General features: G+C 42.2%; 2 protein-coding genes across 2 annotated transcripts; both read left to right on the top strand.

The window, feature by feature from the left end:
• Window positions 1–2,294: 2,294 nt before the first annotated feature.
• LOC116318473 (trace amine-associated receptor 13c-like) lies at window positions 2,295–3,272 on the top strand. The gene has a single exon (XM_031737478.2). The coding sequence runs from the start codon at window positions 2,295–2,297 to the stop codon at window positions 3,270–3,272; it is 978 nt and encodes a 325-aa protein (XP_031593338.2).
• A 6,494-nt stretch (window positions 3,273–9,766) lies between these two features.
• On the top strand, window positions 9,767–11,664 carry LOC120436132 (trace amine-associated receptor 13c-like). Its single transcript, XM_039606534.1, has 2 exons — window positions 9,767–9,791; window positions 10,543–11,664. Exon 2 carries the CDS (start codon window positions 10,687–10,689, stop codon window positions 11,662–11,664), a length of 978 nt encoding a protein of 325 aa, XP_039462468.1. The 5' UTR covers window positions 9,767–9,791; window positions 10,543–10,686.
• The last annotated feature ends 498 nt before the right edge of the window (window positions 11,665–12,162 follow it).

Below are 12,162 nucleotides of genomic sequence, written 5' to 3'. Positions count from 1 at the left end.
GCAGCGCAATACAACTTAATCATTTTTCAACTTTCATGATAAATTTTCACCTTTAAATGTGGGTGTACATCTGCCCAGCATCACCTTTTGTTCAGTACATAATGAGCAGCAGCGCAGACCCGCGCAGGTAGTGCCCCTGTATGCAGATCTCCTGTGCACCTGAAAATTGCAGGAATTAAACGCATGCACTGACCTTTAATATAACTCCTCATAAATATGTGCTAAGTTGCAATAAAAGAGGTTAGTCAGTTTGCTTCCTGTTAATGGCTTTTTTTCTTCATAATCTCTGTGAAGGTATTAAAGTCTGCTTATTTGTTGTCATTTATTGTCACACAGTCTGACTGTAAAGGGCTCTTTCAGACTTTACTTTGCTGAATCAAAAACATTGTCATTGTATGAGAAATACCTGCAGCCGTCTTACTCTTTCAATCTGAAAATCTTTCAGTATGTTAAATATGATGTCTAACAAACCACATTTATCCTTAAAATAAAAATAGAAATACCTAAACTCGTATCACACTGTACTTTCTCAACAATCCATACAACCTGCACACAGCAACAAACTAACTCATACCACGATACTTCCAGCACATGTCTGAGTGCTAACTATCAACATAAGCGAGTATTTAGAGGTTAAAGGTGGACAGCTGCATAGTAAACACATGGAACAGATTTTCTTATCAATGTGATGATTTGGCTTTTTATTGGAGTTTCTTTGCACTTCTTATTTAGACAATATTATTATCATTATTATTATCATTATTATTATTATTATTAACAATAATAATAATACTATGTGGATCAATGTTAATATGTGAAATCTATTCTACTAAGAAGGTTTCTGGGTTTTTTGATATAGCTTCTTGAACAAATGAAAAAAGTGATCAATTATAATCATTTGTGTGTATCCATCTATAAATAGGTAGAAACACACACATCTGGCACTTGTGAAAAAGCCCCCACAGAATAAATGTGATTATAATTAATCACCCTAGCAAGTTTGGTAACTGTCAAACTTGCTGAATTTGCTGAACATCTATTAATTCAGGATTATCTTTGTTTAATATAAAAAATATTAAAATGTATATTATGAGCTGAAACCTCTAAGTCTGACAAATATACACAACAACTAAGAATTCAAAAGAGGGAAAATCACAGATTTTGTTTTTTCTTTAATGCATAAATAGAAAACAAATATGGGGTTGACTGTATTACAATCCTATTATTGTGGGTCCCTGGTATTACTTGTCCTGCTGTATTATATAAATGTTGCTTTAGTCTGTTGTTAGGTAGGTAAAGTGATGACATCATACTACATATACTAGGTATATAGACACAAACGCAGAAAGGTGTTTTATTAGGTGTTATAAATGCATGAGAGTGACAAATGGTTCATTTTGGTCAGTAGGTGGTTGCTTGGCAATATGTGATATAGATAAGAACCATCAGAGGCCTAAGATGTAACTGTGTGCCAGGTTTGGCTGCTGCACTCTTGATTGTGTAGGAAGTCTCAGATGGAAATTGTTTTCACTCAGTGCATGATTGTTGGAATAATATAGGATCTAAGCGTGCAGTCTCACACTGTTCTTCAGTGAGTAGTAACTTCATATTACTAAAAACGCCATCTGACATATAGCTGGATGAAAAGCCTGAGCCCACTCTGCCGTCTTTACAGTAAATGAGAAGCTAGCCACTGGTTTGGTTAGATTAGACTCCCCAAAATGTAATAAAATGCTGTCGAAGTCACCAATTAACACAGATTAGTTCAATCTGCTCAAAAAGACGTAGTAATAGTGGCTTCAGAAGCAATAATGCTAATATTCGCTTTTGAGTCCTGGCGTACAAGTGTACTTTGAAGTGCTTCCTATATCCTGTTCATAACTGTCTTTTCAGATGGTTATGTGAAACATTAAAGGGCTTTAATGACCTCTTAGTGTTTAAAACTAAACTTCTAAGACAGTGATGAAGGTCCCTGTTAAACTTTTAGAGCATTTTTGCCTGGGGTACTTATAATGGCCTGTTAACCTACAGCTCATAAACAATTTAACTTTTAAAGCCTTTGTAAAGTACAGTTTATTTGAAAGTGTACTGTAACTGTAACAACAAGAGAGAAAACAGAGGGGGGTGAAGATGAGGTTGAAGATGATGATGTTCAGTCAGGGGAGTTACATCACTCTTGTTGGGTCCCTGTAAAAATTACAGGGTGGTGTTAGAAGAGGATAAAGGGGCAACCTGGCAAATAGTTGAACCTCTTCCCTTTGACTGCATGCACATGCATGCACCGCTCCTCCCTGATGGACGTCTCTGGAGGTCCCCCCCTCTGCTTCCCCAACCTCAACTCCTCCTGCAGGCGGCTGCTGCGACCCACCTCCCAGGCCGCTCTTCTCTACACCCTGCTGGCCTTCATCTCCCTGCTCACTGTGGTGCTCAACCTGCTTGTCGTCGTCTCCATCTCCCACTTTAGACAGCTTCACACCTCGACCAACACCCTGCTCCTGTCCCTGGCCGCGTCCGACTTGCTGGTGGGGTTGCTGGTGATGCCCATCGAGGGCCTGTACTACATCGAGACGTGCTGGCTGCTGGGGAGGCTGATGTGTGCTCTCAGTCCTTATTTGTCTTACTGCCTTATCTCTGTCTCTCTGGGCAGCATGGTGCTCATATCTGTAGATCGCTATATAGCCATCTGTGACCCTCTGCTCTATTCCTCAAAGATCACAGTGAACAGAGTGAAGCTTTCAGTCTGTGTCTGCTGGGTCTGCTCTCTTCTCTACAATGGCTGCATTCTCATGGAGCACTTAAGGTGGCCGAAGAGGTTCAGCTCCTGTCATGGGGAGTGTGTGGTGTTCATCAGCTACACTTCAGGAACAATAGATCTCTTTTTGTCATTTGTCGGCCCCTGTGCCTTAATGTTTGTTCTGTACATGAGGGTGTTTGTGGTTGCTGTCTCTCAGGTGCGAATCATTCGGTCGCAGGTGGCTGTGAGAGCAGCTCCAGCTGCTAAAAAATCAGAGATGAAGGCAGCCAGGACACTCGGGATTGTGATAGCTGTGTTTCTAATGTGCTTCTGCCCTTATTATTATCCTTCCCTTGCAGGTGTGGACACCTCTACGAGCTTGCCTTATTATGCTCTATTCTCTTGGATAATGCTGACAAACTCTTGTGTGAACCCTGTGATTTATGCTCTGTTCTACCCCTGGTTTAGAAGAGCTATCAGACTCATCGTCACCCTCAGAATACTGCAGCCTCACTCCAGAGAGGTCAACATCCTGTAGGCAGCACTGAAACAAACCAGTCATTAGTCTTTTCTAAAAAATGTTCTGATGCTCCACAGAGACCCTTCACAGTGCCCTCACGATCAAACACCATGTTCACCACATTAGTGTCTGTTGGGGAAATAATACACATGCAAATACTAAGCTACAAAACATTCAAATGACTATAATCTATAGAAGTCCATCTTGATGAAGATGGAGCGATGCCTTTTTCCACATTTTGTCACTATCAGAATACTCACATTTTTAAAAAGTGCATATTTTACTGCAAAATATAACCACAAGTTGTACAAAACTATCACATACATGAAGCCACATGCTGTATATGGAAAAATACTAAATGCAAGTTTACTGTGATGCAGTATAATAATAAATGTATGCATGATTAAACAGGCTGATCAACGGGCCTTTTCAGATAAACTCTGTGTGTTTTTACCCTCTGCAGTGGCTAATGCTGATTAATTATTGTCACTGTTATTCAGCATTTCACTGGAGCTTTTATGTACTTGTCCTTCCAGCTGTGTTTTTAAACAATAACTGATCTGCAATGGTCTTTGTCTCTGCCACGTTTCATTTAAATAACCGTGAAAACACACTCTATGTAATACACCGTCCCCTCAAGAAATGGAGGGAAAAAGCCACACTATAGTTCGTTCGTAGAACATCACACATCCAGATTGCTACCTGCAGACTTGCAACAAAAGAAAACCACTTCCTGGTGTCTGTGTGAAGCAGGTCTGTGAAACTCAGCAGCTCGACAGTGGCTCAAAAATACAGACAAATCTAAACTAGAGTAATAGAGAATTACCATCTGTGTGCCTAACTAATACAAGGCACTCTATCCCCCCGTGACAGAGAAGATAAGAATTTAATACAACAATGTTTGGTGTATGAATCAGGGGAGAGAAAAAAATTCAGATGTTGGATTTAATGGATAAATCCAGGCCAATAACAATTCTGAAAATATCAGCCCAGACCTGTGACTGACTCATTTTTTATCTGTAGGCATAAAAATGCTGAAGTGCTGCTTATTTCTCCAAGAGCAAAGAAAAAATGATTTCTCTACATGACAGATAACACAGATACAATTCCTATATAATAAACAACCCCCCCCCCCCCAATTTGTGTTTCACTGACCCACAGTATGTGGTGTTGCATATGAATGCATTTCACAGTGTTCACATTATTCTGTTCCTATAGCCAGTAGGAACAGAATAATATGAGATGAATGCTCCCATATAACTTGCTGGACTCATTTTCCTTTGTGTGTACTGCAGCTGAAATGAATTAAAGTAAAATCTAAGTTCAAAATTCCTGCTGTAAAACAGAATAAGTCGCTACATTACTTCCTGCTGGAACATGGAAAACTTTGCACTAAAAATCTGCTCCTTACATCTTTCTGGACATGAAATGGTCCTACTGTGTTAACACACTGGTGAAGAAAACCCATCAAGACTCTGCTGCAAACCTATTCAAATGGCGGCCCGCGGGCCACATGCGGCCCAGAATGCTGCCTGTGGTCCTGGCAGAAACACAGAGAAAACGCAAAAAATTAATAAATTAAAAAAAATTAGAAAACTTAAAAATTCCTACAGCGTAGTGTAGACTGTGAATACAACACGCCTAGTAGCCTAGCAATATTTAACCCACAATGCACCGTGATGTAAACATATTAAACTATCATCGTAATGTATGATGCAACAACAGCATGTCTTTCTCAGTCCAAAAGCATAAAATTGACAGTGAAAACCGTCGGTTTAACCCTGCCTGGACTGACAAATACTTATTAATTTTACTGCCAAATCCAAATGCCAAACCTATGTGTTTAATTTGCAGTGAGTGTGTTGCGGTACTTACGAAGGCACCACAATGACAAACAGCAGACTTCCTGCACAAACTTTCCAGAGCAATCTCAGGAGAGGGCTGCAAAAGTACAGTTTAATTGCAAGTTTAATAATCTTACAACCGGAGTTGTACTACCATGGTGAGGGTCATTTACAGCCCAAGAGAGAGCTGCAGCAGCTTCCCTTCTTGTTTGCTGGATCTTGGCGAAGAAGAAAAGGCCTTTCACAGATTCTGAAACAGTGAAATACTGCATGCTGGCCAAGGTGGATGCGGTGATATGTCACGAAAAAATTAAAGTATGTGTGACATCTGCTATTAAAAACATACCCGTCAGACAGTTCAAATATTCGTAGAGTTGAAGTTCTTGCTTCAGACGAGTTTGAAATGCTGTTAGATGACTTGAAGAAAACTGATGTAATGTCTATAGCCCACCATCACCTCCGTCATAAAGAAAGCCCAGCAGAGGATGTACTTCCTGAGGCAGCTGAAGAAATTCAACCTGCCAACACGGACGATGATGCAATTCTACACCGCAATCATCGAGTCCATCCTCACCTCCTCCATCACCGTGTGGTACGCTGGAGCCACTATCAAGGACAAGCAGAGACTGCAGCGTGTTGTGCGCTCTGCTGAGAAGGTGATTGGCTGCAGACTCCCATCTCTGCAGGACCTGTACACCAAATTGGTCGGCTTACTACCGTTACAGCGACACACAGCTGGCGAAATAATGTTTGAGAAGATTTCAGCTTTTTTTTGAGGAAAATGGTCTGGAAATGAAGCGTGTCTGTATACTTGTGACGGATGGGGCTCCATCCATGGCAGGAAAAGTGAGTGGTCAGCAAAATATTTATTTTAATTTGAAAGGGAATTATCAAAAATGTTTTTTTGTTATTATTTGAAATGTGCAAAAAAAAAAAGTTTGGTTATAGCTCCTCTTTTTTCTTTTTTTTTTAAATGGACCTTTTGGTGTACATTTGTGTGAGGTCACCAGATTTACAGGGGAAAAGAGAATAAAAATGACTTGTTTTTCAATACAGTTGTGTGGGTTTGAAATTGATCATGATCTGCTGCTTACTGGCTGCAAAAAAAACATCTGGCCCAGATAAATTCCTCGGTTTGAAAATCTGGCCCAACTCACTTTTTAGGTGAATAGCCATGCTCTACTTATCAGTGGATTGAAAGACTTGAAACTTCCGCTTGTGTTGGGTGGGACTCGGAGACTTCTACACGTGCTAGAGATTCTTAGTGTAATAACATATATAATAACTTAGCAGGGTGGTCCACTTAGCTGAGAGGATCATCAAGTCCAACCTTCCTGATCTGCAGCACATTCTGTGCCATTAAAAAGTTTTTGCCCCCTTTTAGCCGGACCACAAACTCTTTCACCACTTTTAAATCACGTCTCAAAACCCATCTATTCAGAATTGCATACACCTGATCTGTCTTAGTCCATTTTTACCTTGCTCAGCTTTTATACTTTTATGCTTGTGTTTTGTTTTGTTTTACCTTATGTCTAAATTTTATTTTGCCATGTTCATTATATTGCTGCTATTGCTCTTGTGTTATTGTAAGGTGATCATGAGGGTCTTAAAACGCCTATAAATGTATTATTATTATTGTTATCATTATTATTATAATTATTATTATTATTACTACTACTACTACTGCTCCCAACGGCCCAAAAACAACAATAAATCAAAAACCAAGTTCAACCAACCCCGGGCGGGCAGTGGGAGGTCCAGTATGGCGGGCTCGAAACAAATCTTCAAACAAAAAGAGCCCTATCCCAAACAGTTCCAAAGTCCAACTACACCTCCAGCAGCGGGGCCAAAACGGTCCCAAAAACAGAGAGAGAAAAACCCCCCAAAAAACACCACAGTTCTGACGGTGGCACAACACAGTGCTGGCGGTCGGCCTGGTGGATGGTGACGGCAAGAAAATAGCTCGGGTGGCCTGCCATGGGTCCAGTGGCAGCGTGGATGTGCTGGACATGGACGTGCAGGCCCTCTGGCACGCTGACCTCCAGCTTAGACTGAGCGGGTCCCTCCGGCGCGCTGACGCCCGACTCGGACTGAGCGGGTCCCTCCAGTGCACTGGCGTCTGACTCGGACTGAGCGGGTCCTGGCAGCAACATCGCTGCCACAAGCGTTTGTGATGGTGGTGGAGTGGCAACTAGAGTGGTGGAGTGGCAGTGGAACAGATGATGGTGGTGCAGCAGCTGCATATGGTAAAACAGAGAGTGGTACGGCAGCTGCAGACAGTGGAAAAGACGGTGGAAGCATAGCAGGCTTAACAATCTCCAGGGGTCCAGAGATGTCAGGCAGAATGCCAGGCTGTGACTCTACCACACGCCTGGGTTGGTGAGTAGCCTGGGTAGGAGAAGGGAGATGGAGGGTGATGAACAGAAAATCCATGACGATCGGGTGGAGGCAGTCTATTAGTCAGGGAAAATTTAAAAAGCGTTTCCTGCAGCCACCTCTCCACAGCACGACGCAGCCCTTCTCCAGGCTTCTCCAACCACAAATCACACAGTTTGTTAATTTTGTCCATTTCCTGAGTCTCTCCTCAGAGTCCACTGGGTCCATGTTTGGCTGGATCGTTCTTTCACGGTTTTCATGGCAAACAGTGGGAAAGCAGGACCCAAATGCTGCACTCTTGTGATAAAGCAGTGCGTTTATTTACGGTGAAGTAAATATAAACACCAATAAAACCCCGTGCGTTCCCCTGATTCCTGGGTCGTGTTTTCTGCTCCCAAAGTCCGTGCTCCATGTTCTCCGCTCCCGTGTGTCCGCACACCCTGCGCTTGCTGCCTTCTCATTTTCCACACTCCTCTGGGAGGAAATAACAAAGGCAGCTGTCAAGAAACTCAACTACAGCAGGCATAAACTCACAAAACTTGGCTTACTAGGAAAACTGACGTGGAGTCTCACACAATGATCCAGCGTTGGTGGGATCTCAATCACACTCTTAAATAGCTCCCCCGACGAGGCTGATCAGCTGCAGGTGCGTGGCATAATTTTCAGGTGTGGTCAGTCACCTGGCAGGGCCGCACCCACACATACACACACACACACACACCTGCCTATACATATAAGCCTGGAAAACAGGGACAGCAGCACAGTGCAGCAAAAACACAAAATATAATATAAGTCACCAACTGATCAGGGACCTGGGTCCCTCAGACCCAGGTCCCTGATAATATCATGTCCATTAGAGCAGATATGTCTCTAGCTTTGAGCAAAGCAGTGTCCCCTGCAACATCCTGACTGAAACATCTTGATTACGAGGGGCAGCCAATTAGAAGAAGAACAGTCGGTTTAAAGACAGGGTGACCCTAAAGAGAGAGGAGCTAAAACATCTTGGGCTGCTAAATTTATACAGAGGAAGAATATGGGCTCAAAATGTGGTCATAAATATTTTGTACTTGTAAATCAGGATTTGTATGTGTAAAAAGAATTTGTGCGTGCGTAAAAAAGATTTGTATGTGTAAAAAAGATTTGTGTGTGGACTTAGCCAAAACCACCCCCCTGCAAGTTACAAGTACGAATTTTGACCCTATTTTTCTTCCTGTCATCTGATTGGTCAATGTCATGTCAATCACAAATGTAACAATCCAATCAGAGAACAGATGGGTTTGGCTGTCGGAGGGGCGCTTTTTTGAACTGCAGATCCTTGAAGGGTAATACAGTTTGAAGCTGGAGGATCTCTATATAAATATCCGATAGCAGCTAGGTCCGCAGCTGTTGAAAGGATAAAGTTGTGGTATATCAGTGGTTAGAAATACCATTATTACTTTAGGATTAGTTTAACACAAAGTCAGGGCTGACCCGGGACCGTTGCTGTGAGTCACAGTGCGCAGCATAAAGGTCCTTTCACATCAAACGCAGGATGTGCTGCTAATGCTAACTGCTAACAGCTTAAAACACATCAGTTTAGACAGGCATTTGGGTAATGTTAGTGTGTAATATGTTGTTTTATTCTATATTTATACTGTACTATTGCTTTGTTTGATATGCTTTTATACTTCCTTTATATTGCTATATTGTTTGTCTGTTTGACATGCCTTCATTCCCATGTGAAGCACTTTGTAACAGCGTTTGTCTTAAAAAGTGCTATATAAATAAATTTTACTTACTTACTTACTTACTAACTAAAAGCAAAGGATCCAGAATTTGTTGCGCTGGCTGCTGAGCTCTGTGGGTTTTTGCAGCAGCTCTACCTGTACTAGATGCACCTGCTCCTTGTCGTTTCTATCTCTGACTTTATGTCCTCTACAAGAGTTTCTGGTTTTTTTGCTAGTTCTTCAAATGTTCAATAAAAACATGTGTGCTAATTCATAATGAAGAAAGCTTTGTAATGAAGACTGTCATTTCCAAAACACTGCCCCCCCCGCGGTCCGCAGCGCTGTATTAAACACGTAGACCTGTGACACAAAAATCACCAAACTCGGACGACCACAGACTGTTCTCCTTCTTGGTGATGAAGGAAAACGCTGGGTTGGCATGTAAAAGCAGTGTTGCCAACTCCTCAGTAAGGAAAATCGCTATTGGTTGTCCTAAAAGTCGCTAGAAGTCGCTAAATGACGTCATCACCTAATTTGCATAATTGGTCATGCTAATATAATTGTAACCAATGTTGCTGGAGAGAGAAATAACATCGTGGAAGAGACATAAAGTGAGTAAAAAACGTCCTAAATGCATTTAGAGTTTATTTAGAACTATAAATTAAATTTCTTTTAGTAATTATTGTTTTTTTTAATGTCACAATTCCAGCCCTGCTCCTTTACCCGGGCTTGGACCGGCAAAAGTGACCCGAAATAAGCACTCTGGTGGAGTTTGTGTGTGTGTGTTTATAAGTAGTTTTAAACCTTGTGATCCACAAAACAGCATAAGAGTAAAAGAAGAACTGACTGCGATAAAGCACCCGCTGCTTGTTGAGAGTAAAAGCGATACGCGCTTTCACGTCTTTTTTTAGCGACTTCTTTTAGAAAAAAAGTCGCTAGGGGGTCTGAAAACTCGCTAAATATAGCGACAAAGTCGCTAAGTTGGCAACACTGTGTAAAAGGGCATTTATTCCCTTCAAAGACCTGCAGTTCAAAAAAAGCGCCCCTCCGACAGCCAAACCCATCTGATCTCTGATTGGATTGTTACATTTGTGATTGACATGACATTGACCAATCAGATGAAAGGAAGAAAAATAGGGTCGAAATTCGTGCTTGTGACTTGCAGGGGGGTTTTGGCTAAGTCCACACACAAATCTTTTTTACACATACAAATCTTTTTTACGCACGCACAAATTCTTTTTACACATACAAATCTTTTTTACACACACACAAATCTTTTTTACACACACACAAATTCTTTTTACACATACAAATCCTGATTTACAAGTACAAAATATTTATGACCACATTTTGAGCCCATAGGAAGAAGGACAAGTGACGGAAACAAAGACAAGAAGTTTCATCATTCATGTTTAAAAAAAAGAAGAAGAAAAAAATGACAGTGTGTGTTTGAAGAAGATAAATGAAGACTCTCGAGCACAGTTGCAGGCCTTCCCTTTCTCCCTGATGGACGGCTCTGGAGGTCCTCCCCTCTGCTTCCCCAACCTCAACTCCTCCTGCAGGCGGCTGCTGCGACCCACCTCCCAGGCCGCTCTTCTCTACACTCTGCTGGCTTCAGTCTCACTGCTCACTGTGGTGCTCAACCTGCTCGTGGTCGTCTCCATCTCCCACTTCAAGCAGCTCCACACCCCGACCAACGCCCTGCTCCTGTCCCTGGCCGTGTCCGACCTGCTGGTGGGGTTGCTGGTGATGCCCATCGAGGGCCTGCGCTACATCGAGACGTGCTGGCTGCTGGGGAGGCTGATGTGTGCTCTCAGTCCTTATTTGTCTTACTGCCTTATCTCTGTCTCTCTGGGCAGCATGGTGCTCATATCTGTAGATCGCTATATAGCCATCTGTGACCCTCTGCTCTATTCCTCAAAGATCACAGTGAACAGAGTGAAGCTTTCAGTCTGTGTCTGCTGGGCCTGCTCTCTTCTCTACAATGGCTGCATTCTCATGGAGCACTTAGCGTGGCCGGACAGGTTCAGCTCCTGTCACGGGGAGTGTGTGGTGTTCATCAGCCGAACTTCAGGAACAATAGATCTCTTTTTGTCATTTGTCGGCCCCTGTGGCGTAATGTTTGTTCTGTACATGAGGGTGTTTGTGGTTGCTGTTTCTCAGGTGCGTGCCATTCAGTCACAGGTGGCTGTGAGAGCAGCTCCAGCTGCTAAAAAATCAGAGTTGAAGGCAGCCAGGACACTCGGGATTTTGATAGCTGTGTTTCTAATGTGCTTCTGCCCTTATTATTATCCTTCCTATGCAGGTGACGACACCTCTACGAGCTTGCCTTATTACGCCGTGCTGTTTTGGATCGCACTGACAAACTCTTGTGTCAACCCTGTGATTTATGTACTGTTCTACCCCTGGTTTAGGAGAGCTATGAGATTCGTCATCACCCTCAGAATACTGCAGCCTCACTCCAGAGAGGTCAAGATCCTGTAGGCAGCACTGAAACAAACCAGTCATTAGTCTTTTCTAAAAAATGTTCTGATGCTCCACAGAGACCCTTCACAGTGCCCTCACGATCAAACACCACGTTCACCACATTAGTGTCTGTTGGGGAAATAATACACATGCAAATACTAAGCTACAAAACATTCAAATGACTATGATCTATAGAAGTCCATCTTGATGAAGATGGAGCGATGCCTTTTTCCACATTTTGTCACTATCAGAATACTCACATTTTTAAAAAGTGCATATTTTACTGCAAAATATAACCACAAGTTGTACAAAACTATCACATACATGAAGCCACATGCTGTATATGCAATAATAGTAAATGCAAGTTTACTGTGATGCAGTATAATAATAAATGTATGCATGATTAAACAGGCTGATCAGCGGGCCTTTTCAGATAAACTCTGTGTGTTTTTACCCTCTGCAGTGGCTAATGCTGATTAATTATTGTCACTGTTATTCAGCATTTCACTGGAGCTT

This window comes from Oreochromis aureus, linkage group 23 (assembly GCF_013358895.1).
Source record: "Oreochromis aureus strain Israel breed Guangdong linkage group 23, ZZ_aureus, whole genome shotgun sequence".
In the NCBI taxonomy this organism is placed as follows: domain Eukaryota; kingdom Metazoa; phylum Chordata; class Actinopteri; order Cichliformes; family Cichlidae; genus Oreochromis; species Oreochromis aureus.
Note: the sequence above shows the minus strand (reverse complement) of the source record. Positions and strands in the feature narration are given on the sequence as shown.

What these genes read in the sequence shown, in the direction of transcription:
- LOC116318473 (XM_031737478.2), top strand. Translation starts at nt 2,295, where the DNA reads ATGGACGTCTCTGGAGGTCCCCCCCTCTGCTTCCCCAACCTCAACTCC.
- LOC120436132 (XM_039606534.1), top strand. Translation starts at nt 10,687, where the DNA reads ATGGACGGCTCTGGAGGTCCTCCCCTCTGCTTCCCCAACCTCAACTCC.